Raw genomic sequence first — 16,958 nt, 5'->3', positions numbered from 1 at the left:
GAGATAATTCCAAGGGACTCCTTGGTTCTGTGGGCTTTGCAGCCCTACTTACCCACATGGGTTTCGTCCCGATCTAAAACACTAATCATCGTGGTGTGGGCCTGAGTTTAAAACTGATCCAAGATCACAAAGTGGTCATTGGATTGGGTCCTTCCAAGTTAGAAAAAAATCATAAATGACTTGAGTTGATGAATAGACAAGTTGGTCCATTATCAGCCCAATTTGCGGATGCAGTAAAAGGAACAAGGAAAGAGCCAGTCAAGCCTAGAGGCTTTTGTGATTGTCCAGCGACTTCAGTACAGAAGGCCCAATATATGGATGCAAAAAGCCCAAAAAGGGATGTAATAGTCCAGGTGGTTCAGTACAAGAGGCCCAAATTGTCCCCAAATTGTCCCAAAACCGTCACGCACCACTACACGTGACCCTCAGTCACTGGATATGAGATATATTATACAACAAGCGGTGATGATTATATGTCACTGGTACAGTTTCTGTCGACCACGTTGAAACCTAATTTTTCGATTCCGCCTCTTTTTTTCCTTTCTGTTTTTGATATTCTGTTTCCTCCTTCGAAACCCTAATTTTCTCTCTGGTGTTGTCAGCTTCTATTTTCTTGATCTTTACCTCCATTTTCTCTTGCTACTACTGTTGTCTTTCTCTCTTCCAAAAGTTGTTTGGATCTGGTAAGAATGGAATTTGATGGTGCTCGCAAGAGAGGGAGATATGAGGCTGCATTGAATGGGAATGGCGGCCCCAAGAAGTACAAACAAGGTTCGTCTTGATATTTTTCTTGTGTTCGTACGTTTTTACGCATTCGAATCGACAAAGTAGTTGTTTAAACTCTCTTTGTCTCTCTATGTTTGAGCATGTAGGCTACGAGTTTTTGTTTTTCCTTATACTGTGTCGATTTAGGTCTCTTTGAGTCTGATTAGTTTGGTTGCTTAGCGAGTACGGGGTAGTGAAAGTATCATGTTAGACGATAACTGGAATGTTAACCTTTCTCTTTTGTTTATATGAGTGTGCGAGAATTAGGAAATTATATGCTCTTTTGCTCGAAAATATACTGTTTGTTTTGGTTGCTGGAAATTTGGAAAAGTATATAAATTGCGAGATATGTTTTGATACTGGGGGCGATTGTTTTAAACGGAAGGAATGAAGAATTCGAGCTAAGATTCACTTATATTCAAGGCCTGAAACCCTGTGTTCTCTCTGTTTAAATAAATGCTTTTCTTGCAGCTATTTAGGCCTTCAAATGATGTGTCTTGAGGAACAAAACTTGTAGTTTATGTTCTGTATCATTAAGAAAGTATGTGAGTTTGTCGTGTTCTTTCGACATTCTGTGTGATGAATGAGCAAAGTGCAAGTATTGTATTAGATGGCATATCATCATTTCGAATGTTCGGTGGTTTATTTTTCTTGTCAGAAACAATAACGTAGGTGTGCTGTTTATATTTTGTCTGAGATAATTTCTTCAAGTGGTGATGAGAAATGGTAACATTGTATTAGATATTCTTTGAAGTTCAAAGATGAATAAGTCACTGAAATTTTAACTGAGGGAAATTAATTAATGTTCTGCAACAGAAATGGACTCATTTCCAACTGGTATAGGAAGCAAATCGAAGCCATGCACAAAGTTTTACAGGTTCAAATCTTAACCTATCTAAAATAAATAGTCTAAATGCAGTTTTGCTAATATTTATAAATTTCAACGCAAGTTCTCTTTAAGTCTTAACATCCTTACCTATAAAATCAGCTTTATCTGGACTAATGAATTGAGCAGGATAAAGTTGTGATACAGGTTACACCTTTTAATTACAGTAAGACAGGCAACTGAATATGAACAGTTGATTCAGAGAATATAGTTGGAGTATCTACTTGGCCGAGATATATCTAAATGAAAGCAGTACTTGGGATGCAAAATTTTTCTGCTTTATTTGTAATTTATTATGCAATGTTGGCCAGTAAAATCCATGAGTTTGTGATTTTGAAGTGGCATCTAAGGTTATTGTACAGGTTATTCAGCTTGTTTAATGAGGTGATTAAATCATTGAATGGATAATGGTTTTCATGCTGTAGCATAGCTGAATTTCTTGCTACTTGCCGTGTCTGCATCTGAGAGGGATTTGCGGTGTTAACAAAACTCAACTACAATTTCGTGATCACAACCTTGGCATTCTCTTTTGATTAATCATAGACTGTATTTTATTTAAGAAAATTAAGGTTCTATCTGAATAGCTTCATGCATTCTCGGAAAACCTTTCCCTGGTTTGATAATTCCTGTCAAACTATGTTGTGCAGTTTGTTGAAGTTGGTCTGTGCCACAGAAAAGTTATATGCAGTTTTGGGTCAAAGCTTGTCTGTTGATGATATATTGATTACTATTTAAATCTTCGCCAGTTAGTTCTTAATTTTCTGCACTCTTCTCTTCAGCAACTTGGTGTTCATCTTACTTACGTTCTTTTCTGCACGAAAAAAGCTTTTTATAGTTCATGCATTGAACTGTTGAAGCATGCTTGTTTCAAAATTGTTACTTGGAATAGAGACGAAGTCAACTTCCTAGAAATGTGTTTAGGTATGCTGTCAAGTTCGTAAAAGACAGCTTTACAAAAAAAAATTCAAGTCTGTAAAGATTCCAATAATTGTGGGTCTTTGTTTGAAGATTTTCAAACGCCCCATAAAGTTTTCGATTTGTGATAGAGTCAGTTTCTGGGCTAAACAATATGTTCATACACTGAATTTAAAATATTTGAGGGTTATCAGCTTGACATGAAGTTTCAACTTCAAACTGTTTTAAATCTGCTATAGCCTTTTCCTTCAAAAAAAGTTAAAAGTGCTTTAACTGGACCTGCTTGTTTTGCAGCACTTCTGGATGCCCATTTGGTGAGGGATGCCATTTCTTGCATTATGTTCCTGGTGGATTCAAAGCTGTGTCTCAGATTCTTAATCTTGGTAGTGTGAGTAGTCCAGCTCTTCAACCTGCTGGCAGAAATTCAATTGCTCCATCCTCCTTTCCAGATGGATCATCACCTCCAGCTGTGAAGACACGTTTGTGCAAGAAATACAACACAGCAGGGGGTTGCAAGTTTGGTGACAAATGTCACTTTGCCCATGGTGAATGGGAGCTCGGCAAGCCAACTGGTCCAGCCTATGAAGATCCTCGTGCCATGGGGCCAATGCCTGGCAGAATGGGTGGTCGAATGGAGCCTCCTCCACAAACTCATGCGGCTGCCGCTAGCTTTGGGGTTTCATCCACTGCTAAGATAAGTGTTGATGCTTCGCTTTGTGGAGCCATCATTGGGAAAAATGGCGTGAACTCCAAGCATATTTGTCGTGTAACAGGAGCCAAGCTTGCCATTAGAGACCACGAAACAGACACTAACTCTAAGAACATTGAACTGGAGGGTACATTTGAGCAAATCAAGCAAGCTACTGCTATGGTCCGTGATCTTATATACAATATAGGTTCAGTTTCTGGACCTCATATGAAGAATCCAGCTATAACTGGCGCTGCCAACAACTTTAAGACTAAAATCTGTGAAAACTTTACAAAGGGGACCTGCACCTTTGGGGATAGGTGCCACTTTGCACATGGGGCTGAGGAATTGCGCAGGCAACGGATGTGATCTTGTATTTACTGCTTGTTCCCGTATTTACTTTAACAGTGATAGTAGGACTTATTAATATCGTTTTTTGGGCTTGTCAACTCAGTTTTGCATGTCAGAATCAAAGGTAGATTTTAGTTTTTGAAATTTTATCCATGTTCAAAGAGCTTGATGATTTGGCCTGTATGATGACCACATGGAATGTGGTTAGAAGTCTTAAAACTAAAATTTGGATAACGTTTGCGGTTTGGCACACCTTGTTACTCTTACTTGTTAACCTTTTTACTGAAGGTAAATATGAGTTTGCTATTAATTTGCTATTGATAGGGCGTAACAAGGTGTACAAATTATTTTCACTTTGCTGTGGAGTAGAGGTAGAGTAAGAGTTGGCCTCAGAGGGTCATCAACTTTGGTTAATGTTTGCGTGTTGTTCCTCATTTCAATTTCTGGTGTTATCTGGGTTTAGAGGTTGATCCTAGTTTAATTCAATTCAGTCTGATTTGTGAATCGGCCTTTTAACTCTTCAGGGGTAACTTGTCCTGCAGTAATAACAGTAGAGATCAAACCTGATGGATGTCTAATGTATGAAAGAGATGAAAGTGACCCGTTGGGCGGTAAGAGCGTCCACAATGGATGCTTGATATTGGAGTTCTTAAGCACTTGAAACACTAGTTTCAAGCACTTGGTGTCTACAATGGATCAAAACCAACACTTGAAACAACTCTTAATATTAGTGAATACTTACATCTCAAGAGCCTCGTAAGAGGATAAATTCGACCCACACAACTAATCATTGTTTGAAACATTGCAAACTCTCTTATTTTTTCCCTCTCCACTCCACTTCACTTTCTAAATTTGCAAAAGGGAGGGAAATGGTAAATTAATTCAAGTGCAATACGTATTGTCTACCATTATAGAAGACTTCTTGATATTTTGGTGATGCACAACTATCAATGGAAAATGGAGCACTTGAAAATGAAGTCCCATTGGAGTTGCTCTATAAGGACTCCCTACTGACATGAAAATATACCTCTAGGAAGTACATCAGGGCCAGGTAAGATTATCCACCTGATAGAAAACCAAAACGTTGAGTACAAAACAAAATCAAGATTATAGTTCTATAATTTTAAAATTCACAACATTCCAATTCCAACCAACAGAATGAAAGGAAGTCCTTTTTTAAAAAAAAATTTAAAAACCAATGGTAAAAAGCTAGCGACATCAATCCTGATCATTCAAGGACACAAATCCCAACTGACCAGCCAGGTTGTCTTTCTGCTGCTGATTAGCTTCCCTTAGGACCGCTATGGCCTCAGCAACTTTCAAACTCAAAGCATTTGGTGACTCAAGCAGAAATAAAATCTCTTTACGGTCCATCTCCAGAAGCATGCCGGTCACCTTGGCCGCCACATCAGGCACAAACTGTTCAACGCGTGGGTATAAAAGTTCACCCAACATTATCCTTTGTTGTTCATGAGTTGCAGTAGCAAGGGCACCAGCCATTGTTCCTACACTGACTTGAAATGGCAAGGCTCCGGTAAAACCTGGCACGGGAACAAACTGTGTTAAGGGTAAAATATAAAAAGTAGAAGATTAATCTTCTGATGAACTTAAATCTTATTGTTTAAATGGTGTGACAAGTTTTTTGACGAAAAGTTTGCTAATTTTCAGGGCTCCACACACATCGATCCAACTAAATAGGAGAATTCTCAAAAACATTCTCGAAAAACTATTTAAGCTTTGTAGTCTTTTTTGCGAAAACAAACTTCAAAAGCGAACCAAACAAGTTTTCACAGAAAACAAGCATTCCAAAGGCCACCTAATGTTTTGAGAAAAACAGTATATGTTGTTTGACTAACCTCTCGTGTTAAAACGAGGCGGATAACAATGAAAACAGCCCCTAGGAAACATCTGCTGAAGGTTTGAACGGACATGTCGTTGATGCTGTTGCACAAATCCCTGTCCACAATGGACCCCATGTTGCTGACCCCAGCCCTGCTGAACATATGGCGTTCTATGCATTGCTTGTCCAACTCCAGCATTTCGCATTGGCGTGTTACAGCCAGGGAGGTAATGGTTCAGATGTCCTCTAGGCAACAGTGCCAGTGGTTGCTGAGTCCATTGCGCAGATCCTAATCCATGTTGAGCCACTGGTCTCTGACTCAGCTGCATCAATAGATACAAAAAATCTGAATTTGGAAACTCACTTTGCCTCAATCCAGGGAAAAAAGAAGAAGAAGAAGAAGAAAGAAGAAGAAAAAAGAAAAAAGAAGAAGAAGAAGTTGATGCTGGTAACCGAAATTCTGTGTGTTATATGGTAGTACAACTAAAATTCCAAATTGACCTTTAACATGCCAATACAACTAGCTGATCAATAAAAATAAGCCAGAAATATCCATTCATTGTAGGAGTGAAAAAGCTTTTTAGAAATACCTGACCAAATGAGCCAATGGCATTGATGTTGGGTCGGGAAGGAATTATGTCATTAGGAGTGATAGTATGGCGGTTCCAACTATATCTTTGATTAGAATTGAGCAGTCCCAACCTTCGGGTAATGTCCATATTATTCTCTACTAGACTATTGTGGTTGGTTTGATCATATGCCCAAATAGAGTCCCCTGCTCTCTGACTCTGCTGCACCAATAAATTCAACAAATTAGAAATTGGAAACTCACTTGGCCTCAATCCAGGAATAAGCTGATGCTGGTACCCAAACTAGAGAAAAGCACAATATATTGATCAATATTCACAAATCAAGTTAATTCTGTGTTATATGCTAGTACAACCAAAATTTCAAGTTGACCTTTAACATGACAATACAACTAGCTGATCAATATAAATAAGCAAGGAATATCCATACATTGTGGGAGTGAAAAAGCTTTTTAGTAATACCTGACCAAATGAGCCAATGGCATTGATGTTGGGTAGGGAAGGAATTATGTCATTAGGAGTGAGAGTCAGGCGGTTCCAACTATATCTTCGATCAGAATTGAGCAGTCCCAACCTTTGGGTAATGTCCATATTATTCTCTACACTATTGTGGTTGGTTTGATCATATGCCCAAATAGAGTCCACTGCTCTCTGACTCTGTTGCACCAATAAATTCAACAAATTAGAATTTGGAAACTCACTTGGCCACAATCCAGGAACAAGCTGATGTTGGTACGCAAACTAGAGATGGTACGCAAACTAGAGAAAATATCAATCTTTGTATCACAATATATTGAGCAATGTTCACAAATCAATATAACTTTATGCATTATAAGCTTGTATAACTAACATTTCAAATTGACCTTTAAGATGCCAATACAAGTAGGTGATCAATATAAATATGCAAGGAATATGCTGACACTGTGGGAGTGACGGAGCTTTTTAGTAGTACCTGATTAGATGAGCCAATGGTATTGATGTTGAGGCGGGAAGGGATTATGTCATGAGTGATAGTCTGGCTGTTCCAACTATAACTCTGAACAGAATAGGGCATTCCCAACCTCAGGGTGATGTCCATATTATTTTCTACAGTGTTGACCTTGGATTGATCATATGACCAAATAGAGTCCATGAGTTTTAACAGCTCAGTGTAGAGATAAACCTTCTCTGTTTTTCTTCCCCTGCAAATCAGAGCCACAATTGATTCTGCAAGCTAAGCTACTACAAAACCAAATAAATAAATAAATAACATCAAACATGTATGCAGAGAAAAACGCAGAAAAATGGATACAAAACAAGAGAATATACCATACTGTCAATGTCATGTGTTTAATATGTAATACGTGCCAAAAAAAAGGTGCAAAGCTATACATTCGACTCGTTAATTAAACAAGTATAAAATCAAGCTCAGGTCAACTCATATGCCGAATGAGTCGATTTTTGGTCAAATGTTCATTAGCCAATCACATATTCACATCAACATATACTAACTGCCTAAAAATCATAAGGATACAAGAAACTATTGATATTCAATTGTCCTGGTCATCATAATTTTACAAGAAATGACTAATTCTGATTGGCAAGAACTTGATAAATATCTTGCTAGAAAAAAGATGAATCAAATAATAAAGTCGTACAAACAACATAGCACCAATCAAACAGCAAGAAAGTTAGCCGTTTCTCTTTCATTAACAAAATCAAGAGAGAGATATAAGAATTGATCTATCGCTAATATGTATCATGATAGCTTAGGCTATAAGAGCGTCATTGATATTCAATTGTCATGGTCATCATAATTTTACAAGAAATGACTAATTCTGATTGGCAAGGACTTGACGAATATCTTGCAAGAAAAAAGATGAATCAAATAATAAAGTCGTAAAAACAACATAGCACCAATCAAACAGCAAGAAAGTTAGCTGTTTCTCTTTCATTAACAAAATCAAGAGAGAGATATAAGGATTGATCTATCACTAATATGTATCATGATAGCTTAGGCTATAAGAGTATCATGATAAAGTGAATCGATTTTCTACACAAAATCTCAACAATTTGGAAGAAAAACTATCAAAATGATTTAGCTAACCATATACTAGACTCACAATCGTAGATCACCAGAAAGTTTAAGATCACAATCAATACCACTGAAACTGAATATATACAAATATGGATGTACCTTATCAGATAAGGGGGACACCGGATGTTTGTACACGGCGAGTGTGTACCTTTAAGGTTAGGAGAGACACAGACAGAGAAAAGGGGGGCAAGATCAAGAGAGGAGGCGAGTTGATATATCAATGTACTGATAGCAAATAGAGACAGCGTAACAAGAATGAAAATTAGAAGATATATTTATTGCTGTCCAGGCCGAAAACCATTAAAGCTTATATTCTTCGAAATAATTCATAGAAAATTTACATTTCAGATAAACACAAAAGATATGAACCCATTATTCATCTCATCATCTGTCTAGCGGTTTGATACTTGGAAAGTAATCCATATTTGTAAAATCTTGGACATGCTATTTGCTCCACTAATTTTTTATTGCATATATGGTAACAGAAATACTTGGCGCTCAAATTTTGCTAATTAGTCATTTTCTAAATCAAAGCATCAAGCTGGATAGAATTATAATGGCAATGGGGTGAGTTAAGGTTAGACTTCCATGACGTCCTTGTCTCGTTAAGCATCTATCAAGTGTCCCATTCTCGCCTTATACCCAATTACATCATCTCTCCACTACTTATTTAAGTCCCACCCTGTCTTATAATTTTGAAACTAAAGGAGTTGAGTGGAGTCTTAGCCAGCGGTGTATCTTCAATCAACTCATGGGTCACAAACCCAAGCCCCATGAGAACGAAGCCCGATAAAACCGAGTAAATAGGACATGCAATGTAGGCGAGTAAGGGAGGGAAGAGATGCTAATAACAGGTGGCAATGTAGGGGAGCTTTAATTTCGTTCTGTTTCATTTATTTCACATGGTTCTGCCTCCAAGGGGAAACTGACAGTGGAAGAAAAGAAAATAAATAAAACAAATGGAGCAGATGAAAATTTACCCTAATTCAATTATCACTCTCTTTAAATGCCATCTAAGGAGGTTAATTTGATAAAGCTTATAATCTAACATACACCTTAGTATTGGCTAGTAACCAAGCAAACCTTTTAATCATGTAATATCCCCAGATTCGTGCAATAAAGAAAACACTGGCAGCTAAAATTGAGACATATATAGTTATATACAGAAACTATAAGTCAAATAAAAGTTTATCCTATTGAAATATAAAGAAATTGTAAAAGTTGAGACATTCACTCGTCTCTAAATACTTGTTCCGAGTATTCAAGCATATATTTTGAAAGGGACTCTTATTGTCATTAGTTTGGCACGGGCTCTATTTCAAGCATTGCTTACACATAATATTCTAAATTTTATAATAAGAATCTTGTAGTGACTAACGATACCTTCAAATGCAGATGATCGTTCGCAAGAAATCGACGAAGATGCAAATCATCCCATTTATCCGCCATACAGAGAGGAAAAGCGAAAAGCTGACCTACAGGACGGTTGCGGAAAATCCTTCTCAAAAAGGAAACCTAGGCAAAGTAAAATCAAGATAGTGGAATTAGAGGACGAAATCAAATTCGAATAGATCAAAATCTAAAGTAGAGCTATAAAGAAAACCTACAGTAGAGTGACGTGGTAAAGTGAATAGAGAGTGAGGACTTGGAATGGCTTTCCAAGCAGTACCGGATTCATACATAGCCTCCATTAACCTGTCCATAAACCTTGGATGATTATGCTTCGCATCCTGCGCTACAAGAGTCCTGATCTTTGCATTCAGGTTCCGGATCAACACAAGCACCATATCCACTGGAGAATTTCTTCTTTCCTCGGATCCCGAGCAATTTGTGGAGCTGCATTATTGAGTTCGTTGCCACGGCTTCTTTAGGGATGACCTGAAGCATCCACTGCTTGACGTACTCGAACCGCGAAGCGGCAATGGAAAGCGACCAAAACGTTGTCGCAGCATGCTAATTTGGAAACTTTTAAATGCTGGATCAGAACCGATCAGTCGGTGCCAGGGCCCAGAAGTCAGAACCTACTTGTGGAACTCAAACCAGAAGGCCATGAATATGTAGTAGCCCTGGAAGATCGAGTAAACAGGCGCTGACGCTCTATGGCTCTAGTATCCACATACTATTGGGTTTTTGTGGGCCTTTCGAAAAGCCCATGATCGTCCAAGAGAAATGTGGACTAAAAGAATGGATCTACTGGAAGACTTAGCCCAACAATGTCTTCCCCATTGAGAAAATACTGAACCTCCTCACATATAAAGTTGAAAAAATGTTGATTCGTGGTGAAATATTGGAGTATTAAATTTTCCCTATTAAATTAGGGAAAGCACTTTGCCGTATAATTATCTTTTTTTCACATAAGTATCTATTTTAAAAATTAATAATTACATAATCTTATATTTATCCTTATTCTTCAATAGTCATGGATCTAAAAAATACATAGATAAAAATCATTTCATTGGTACTTTTTTGATACATGTATTTTTTGTTTGATTTAAATATCCAAAAGTACACTAATAGATACCGGCTTTGCATTTTCCTTAGGCAAAATTACAAACCCTTGGTAAATAACCTACAAGTAGAAGATGATGGTCCATTATAAAATGGACTAAAATAATGGACTGAATGGAGAATTAGCCCAACAGTTCTCCAATCCACTCATCGGCTCATTGCCCATGAGTCATGGGACACAAACTAAAGGCCCATGTAAAATTAGCCCAAGAAGATCCAGTATATACTATATAGGCACCGTAGCAACGCTCAAGTGCTCAACAACCTAAATGTTGTTGTGGGCCTTTTGACAAAGACCATGATATTCCACGAGAAATGTGGGACTAAAGGAGCGGATCTATTGGACCTGTCAATAGGCAATGCAATGTAGTGAGGAGTGAAGACAAGAGACGTTAAATTTTTGGCTGGCCATCGCATGTTGATGATAGCCTCCCGTGGACAAATGTTAGGCATGGTTGGTTACAAAAGTAGGTTTTATATATATGGTTGTTTCCACTTCGAAAAGGTGGCACATGGTATAGCCAGTCTTGTTTTGTTTCATTTCATGTTGTCCAAATTGTAAGTATATGCTAAGGAGGAGACGAGTGTCTAAAGAGAAGATCCACATCTTGCCCTGAGAATATGCATGCCAAGGCATATATATATATATATATATATATATATATATATATATATTTAATGGGCGTGGAATCTCAGGCTGCGTGAACCAGATTCACGAGTGTGTTTATACAGTTCTCTTTAATTTGTTTGTTTGTTCATAGAGGGGCTCGATGGATAACAGAGATGGAATCACTGTTGGGAGTATTAAATATCATTGAAAATTCCCAAGTATTGAGGTCAATATTGTAATTTGCAAATTGCTTGAAATTAAAACTTGCCTGCAATTCACCATAGCATGCCTCGCTAAACAAAGATCAACACCGTCCGTTTAATCCCAAGCAACGATAATCAAACCAAGAGGGGTAAGAGCAATTGCAATGGTACCCATTTGCTTGAGCATGAGAGGCAAAAAATGATTTTTGCTTTGGCCATCAAAAATTTGTGTGCTTCAACAAGGTTCATTTGTTGGTCTATTTTTAATTGTCCCAACATGAAGGCATGGGACATGCAATGCCTCCATGTTGATTCAAAATGAGACTCAAATCTCACACACTAACATTTTTACCTTTAAATCAACATTGGGTCTCACCTTTATTACACAAAAATAAAATCAACAAATTTGTATCATTGTATCAATACGATTTGTTGTCTCAGTCACATCAACAAAATACGTCTCTCAATCTATTTTGTTGTCCATAACAAAAAAATATCATTGTGATTGCTCTAACCCTAATCTTTGAAGCGGACACGTAGTGGCACGTGTGCAACGGTGAATGAGATCGCAGCTAGGCACAAAAGTACGGCCCAGAAATATTGTGGGACCCAACACAAAGCTTCGAAACCAAACAGACTTCTTTAAATACTCAGCCTGATATGTCACGGTAACCGCCCAAACAAACAACACAGATACCTGGAGAGCGCTTCGCTGGGACTCTCGACTCTTGACTCTTGAGTGAGCGAGTGGGACTCAGAGAACGCTTCGCTGCGAGAAGTGCTTCTCCTGGAAATCGCTTCGTACGTGTTACCAGGTAGGCAGGTACCTCTTCGAATGCTTCCGTCGTACATGCATATATTGAAATTAAAATCGAAATTTACGTCTTTGAAATTTCTGATTGGATATATTTTTCTTTTTGTATCGCTAGATCTTTCTCTGTTTTTTTTTTTTTATTAATTTGTTCTTCATTAGGTCCAATGTGTGTTGACGGATTTTCCAGAAAATGCATTCTCTTTCACATAGAGAGATTGTTTGTTGCTAAAGTTGGCTCTGATTGGAGAGAATATTTTTTATTCTCCTTGAAAATTCCAAAATATGCTTAAATACTATTTTTTTTTAAAATTATTTTGGTATCTTAGGACTTTTAGCCGAGGGAGAAGATTTGAGATTTCTGTTTGTTTATTTTCTCATTATTTTCCTTCTATGTAAGTATGTGGAAACATGCTTCAGTTTATTAAATCTACTTGTGATCGGTGCATACATCATGCATGCATTGCTTTATAATTGCTTTCTTGATTTTGAAAAGAAAATAAAGTTTGGTTTCCATTGATTATCAATGTGAAGAACAAATCCCTTTGGCAAAAAATTGGCAATTACTGTTGAATCAGAAGAAAATTCAGAAGCCTATCATTTGGTGACTACTGACTAGTTGTAGGTGACAATTTCTATATGAATACTCTACACACAATACTCTCACCTTAGTAGTATTTTCATATTTTGGTTTAATTGATAGGGAATTTGATTGCTTAGTTGAATGATGGTTTTGGGTCACGAGAAAGCTAGATTATTGTTAAAAATTTCCTCTTCATTTGGTTCATTTTTTTCTCTGCATATGGCTCTTTGGGCATTGTGCCCTAAGAAAAAGCCAAACCTAACCAAAACAAATCAAACCTCCTGTCAATGGTCATGCTATTTATCTATGTCCGTGCAATTATATGGGAGGAATTCATTAGAATTGTAAAATATCTCTATCCTGCGAAAGAGCAAGTAATATTTTTGTTTGAATTAATTCACTACAAATTTTCATGGTTCACAGGTGGTGAAACAGAGCAATGGGAGCTGGAGGCCAGATGCCTACCCTGAACGGCAAGGATGAAGAAATCAACAATCCCTTGCGACGAGTGCCATACGAAAAACCTCAATTCACACTAAGCCAAATCAAGCAAGCCATCCCTCCGCATTGCTTCAAACGCTCGCTCCTCCACTCATTCTCCTATGTCGTTCACGACCTTACCTTATCGTTCATCTTCTACTACATTGCCACCACTTATTTCCATCTCCTCCCTCCCCTGATCACCTACATTGCCTGGCCAATTTACTGGATTTTCCAGGGCTGCATTCTCACTGGTGTTTGGGTCATTGCACATGAATGTGGTCATCATTCCTTCAGTGACTACCAGTGGGTTGATGACACTGTTGGCTTAATCCTCCACTCCACTCTTTTAGTCCCATATTTCTCATGGAAAATCAGTCACCGCCGACACCACTCCAACACTGGATCGATTGAGCGCGATGAAGTTTTTGTCCCCAAAACCAAATCCTCAATCTCATGGTACTCAAAATATTTGAACAACCCGCTGGGGAGATTTCTCACCCTTTTAGTCACCGTGACTCTTGGATGGCCCTTGTATTTAGCCTTCAATGTTTCAGGCAGATCTTATGATCGTTTTGCTTGTCATTTCGACCCTTATGGCCCGATTTACTCTCCTCGCGAAAAGCTTCAGATTTACATTTCTGATGCTGGAATTTTTACCGCGTTTTATGCGCTTTACAGAGTTGCAGCTGCAAATGGGCTTGCTTGGCTTGTATGTGTTTATGGGGTGCCATTGTTGATTGTGAATGGTTTCCTGGTAGTGATCACATATCTTCAACACACTCATCCAGCATTGCCTCATTATGACTCTTCTGATTGGGAATGGCTTAAGGGAGCATTGCTGACTATGGACAGAGATTATGGGTTGTTGAACAAAGTGTTCCATAACATTACAGATACTCATGTGACACACCATCTCTTCTCTATGATGCCACACTATCATGCCATGGAGGCCACAAATGCCATCAAGCCAATACTTGGGGAGTACTATAGGCTTGATAGTACTCCATTTTACAAGGCATTGTGGAGGGAGGCAAAAGAGTGTGTTTATGTTGAACCAGATGAGGGTTCTCCTTCCAAGGGCGTGTTATGGTACCGGAACAAGTTTTGAGTCATCTTTGGTGTTGGCTGAGGTTGCTAAGAGGGTTTGGTTAACGTGAAGTAGGACCAAAAACAGTGTCTGTAGACTGTAGTGTCTCTAGTTAGATAATCCAAGTGTCTCTAGTGCTTTCTCCGTTTGCCCAAAATAAACCATGAAAAGAATGTGTATGTTGTGTTATTAGTGTATTTATAATGTACCTAAATGAGCATCAGCAATGTAGGTGTTTGTTTAATCGGACTTATTCTCATTAGGCACCAGCATTTGGCATATTTGAAAGAGTTGGAGAGATCTTGTGCCAGTATTTGATCAGCATTTCAGTAAACTCTACGCATAATCGCATATTCTAAAGCGGCTTTCGGCTGCTGCAGTGCTGCTTTTGTGGGTTTTGTCGACTGGGCTCGATTCACTGTTTTGGGCCTTATGTCGTGGGTAGTACTAGTTGGTTGTGCTTTACTGTCTCTTTCTTGGGCTATGTGGACTTTATTAACTGAGCATGTGGGCTTCACTGTCTTCTTGGCTCTTGCAGCTCTAGAAATCTTGCAACGACCCTCCATGAGAGAGGTTGAGAGAACAACGAACACCCAATTTAATTTAAGTGATTTAATTTTAACCCTAAAATTTGACCATCTGAGTTCCGCAGTGTATGCATGTTTTCCTTTGCAGCGAATTATGTGTAATAAGGAGAGGTTTAGAAGATATTTTACAAGTAATCCCAACTGCTCGTATTTTCCGGGTTCGATTGAAGATGTCAATCATGTCCTTAGACATTGTTCGTTGGCTGTCTGTGTGTGGGAAAAGCTGCTTCCTAGTTGTGAGATTCATATTCAAAATGAGATGCATACTCAGGCATGCATAGTCCATAATTTGAGTGGGAAGCTTACTTGTGATGACTCAAATAGTTGGGCGGCTTTTTTTGCTATTATAGTGAGTTGGATATGGATGTGGCGGAATGAGAGGACTTTTCCGTGGTAGCTGTCCTCCATTGGCAGTTAAACTGGAGCGAGTTAAGAGGTATCATGAACAGGTTTTGAGGTCCTTTAGTTTTCATTCTCAAGTGCATGGTAGCGGGGGTATAAAGAATTGAAGCTTGTGGGATGGTCCTCCACCTACTGACTAGGTTATACTAAATACAAATGGTTGTTGCAAAGGGCAGACTAGGCAGCTTGGGGGGGGGGGGGGGGTTGATTAGAGATTTTAGGGAAAGGTGGCAGGTGGGCTATATGATAAATATTGGGATTTGTGGTGTTGCTGCTGTTGAACTATGGGCAGTGCTCCAAGGTTTGAAACTTGCTTGGGAGAGAGGTTACGACGCATTGTTCTTGAGATGGACTCTCTTCGTGTTGCTTCATGGTTGCAAGGTGCAATAACTCTTAATCTCGGTGTATCGAATCTGATTGATGAGTGTTATTTCTTCTTGCGTAAGAATTGGGAGGTTCGAGTTTGTCACATATATAGAAAGTGGAATCATTGTGCAGATTTTTTAGCGACCAGAGCTCTTGATTATGATCGAGGAGTTCGTGTTATTCGGGTCCCTCCTAGCGATATGGTTGAGTTGATTAGGGATGAGATCATTGGGGTCTCTTGGCTTGGACGGGTCTTGAGAGTAGTCAAGTAGTTTTATGTTTGTTTGTTTGTTGTTGGTCTTGCCCCTCCTAGGCATAAAAAAAAACACAAAAAAAATTGACCGTCTGATATTTCCCTTTAAATCTGACCGCTGAAAGGGGTACCGAACAATAGACTGGTGCACCGGTGTCCCGGACTAAATTTGTGTCCAAAATCCATCAACTGAGTGTAGCCTCTGGCCAAATGGGCTTGTGGTCAGTCCAAAACAATGTGGTAACCTCTGGCCCATGAATGTTTATCACCCCATTCGGCCACTATGCATGTATAGAAACTCTCAGCCTCTCACTACCCAAGCGGTTGCTTCTATTCCAGAGACCAAGTACTTGACTTGGAATTGGAGTCAGAAGTATTCATCTTCACTTCATATTCAAGGTCATACTTATAAATATGTAATGAGTAGAACAATTACTATTACATGATTGGAGATAAATACCTAAAAGATATATTTTTTTTTCCATTTTTTGATGGCAATCTACAATATATTTAGTAACTATGTAATTTAAGCCGCACATAAATTTAATATTTGGATTATCCACCCTTCCAAAAATATCTTGCAAATATTGCATTGCGATAAATAGCATATCTACGCAGAGTTTTTTTTTTTGGATGGTAAGGCATAATTTCATTCCCTTTTGGCTACTTCTCTCGGGGCCAAATTTGAGATACCATATCATTTATTCTTTCTAAGAAAAGCAATAATTGCCAATCCAAAGCTGCCACGTCATGAGGTCCTCACAGGTAAACCTAGATGGGATCATGGAAATCAGCTGGAACTGATGGGTCCCACTAAAAAAACCAACAACAGGACCCGACAATAATACGTGCCTTATCGAAGGACGATTCCCTCTGTGTGAAAGTACTATTTAACCCCGTAACAATATTTTATTACCGATTAGCTTAATTTGGTATTAGGGTAAAAAGTCCATTAA

At 38.5% G+C, this 16,958-nt stretch overlaps 3 protein-coding genes across 8 annotated transcripts; 2 read left to right on the top strand and 1 right to left on the bottom strand.

Annotated features, from left to right (window-relative positions):
• The first annotated feature begins 466 nt into the window (after positions 1–466).
• On the top strand, positions 467–3,865 carry LOC120016023 (zinc finger CCCH domain-containing protein 14-like). Of its 2 annotated transcripts, XM_038868587.1 has the most exons (4): positions 467–771; positions 1,582–1,642; positions 2,861–3,631; positions 3,685–3,865. In XM_038868587.1, exons 1-3 carry the CDS (start codon positions 690–692, stop codon positions 3,621–3,623), a joined length of 906 nt encoding a protein of 301 aa, XP_038724515.1. In that variant the 5' UTR covers positions 467–689; the 3' UTR covers positions 3,624–3,631; positions 3,685–3,865. The 2 variants fall into 2 exon arrangements, with proteins under 2 accessions (XP_038724515.1, XP_038724514.1); XM_038868586.1 differs by having other exon boundaries at positions 2,861–3,865.
• An 824-nt stretch (positions 3,866–4,689) lies between these two features.
• LOC120016434 (polyadenylate-binding protein 8-like) lies at positions 4,690–10,163 on the bottom strand. Of its 4 annotated transcripts, none has more exons than XM_038869204.1 (7): positions 9,717–10,161; positions 9,493–9,624; positions 6,985–7,253; positions 6,495–6,689; positions 6,036–6,236; positions 5,463–5,768; positions 4,690–5,153 (listed from the first exon to the last, which is right to left on the bottom strand). In XM_038869204.1, exons 3-7 carry the CDS (start codon positions 7,162–7,164, stop codon positions 4,824–4,826), a joined length of 1,212 nt encoding a protein of 403 aa, XP_038725132.1. In that variant the 5' UTR covers positions 7,165–7,253; positions 9,493–9,624; positions 9,717–10,161; the 3' UTR covers positions 4,690–4,823. The 4 variants fall into 4 exon arrangements, with proteins under 4 accessions (XP_038725132.1, XP_038725135.1, XP_038725133.1 ...); XM_038869207.1 differs by having other exon boundaries at positions 4,690–5,146; positions 5,462–5,768; positions 6,985–7,213; XM_038869205.1 differs by having other exon boundaries at positions 6,036–6,233; positions 6,985–7,213; positions 9,717–10,159.
• Positions 10,164–12,109: 1,946 nt separating this feature from the next.
• Positions 12,110–14,612, top strand: LOC120017269 (omega-6 fatty acid desaturase, endoplasmic reticulum isozyme 2-like). Of its 2 annotated transcripts, none has more exons than XM_038870435.1 (2): positions 12,110–12,245; positions 13,248–14,612. In XM_038870435.1, the coding sequence occupies exon 2, from the start codon at positions 13,264–13,266 to the stop codon at positions 14,413–14,415; it is 1,152 nt and encodes a 383-aa protein (XP_038726363.1). In that variant the 5' UTR covers positions 12,110–12,245; positions 13,248–13,263; the 3' UTR covers positions 14,416–14,612. The 2 variants fall into 2 exon arrangements, with proteins under 2 accessions (XP_038726363.1, XP_038726362.1); XM_038870434.1 differs by having other exon boundaries at positions 12,116–12,253.
• Positions 14,613–16,958: the final 2,346 nt, after the last annotated feature.

This window comes from Tripterygium wilfordii, chromosome 15 (assembly GCF_013401445.1).
Source record: "Tripterygium wilfordii isolate XIE 37 chromosome 15, ASM1340144v1, whole genome shotgun sequence".
NCBI classification, from domain to species: Eukaryota; Viridiplantae; Streptophyta; class Magnoliopsida; order Celastrales; family Celastraceae; genus Tripterygium; species Tripterygium wilfordii.
This window is presented reverse-complemented; position numbering and strand designations above follow the sequence as displayed.

Bases quoted from the DNA above. Each gene is read 5' to 3' on its own strand.
- LOC120016023 (XM_038868587.1), top strand. From the start codon at position 690: ATGGAATTTGATGGTGCTCGCAAGAGAGGGAGATATGAGGCTGCATTG. The intron at 772-1,581 runs GTTCGTCTTGAT...GTTCTGCAACAG, and splicing joins CCCCAAGAAGTACAAACAAG to AAATGGACTCATTTCCAACT. The intron at 1,643-2,860 runs GTTCAAATCTTA...CTTGTTTTGCAG, and splicing joins CCATGCACAAAGTTTTACAG to CACTTCTGGATGCCCATTTG.
- LOC120016434 (XM_038869204.1), bottom strand. From the start codon at position 7,164: ATGGACTCTATTTGGTCATATGATCAATCCAAGGTCAACACTGTAGAA. The intron at 5,769-6,035 runs GTATTTCTAAAA...CTATTGATGCAG, and splicing joins CCATTGGCTCATTTGGTCAG to CTGAGTCAGAGACCAGTGGC. The intron at 5,154-5,462 runs GGTTAGTCAAAC...CAGTTTGTTCCC, and splicing joins CGCCTCGTTTTAACACGAGA to GTGCCAGGTTTTACCGGAGC.
- LOC120017269 (XM_038870435.1), top strand. From the start codon at position 13,264: ATGGGAGCTGGAGGCCAGATGCCTACCCTGAACGGCAAGGATGAAGAA.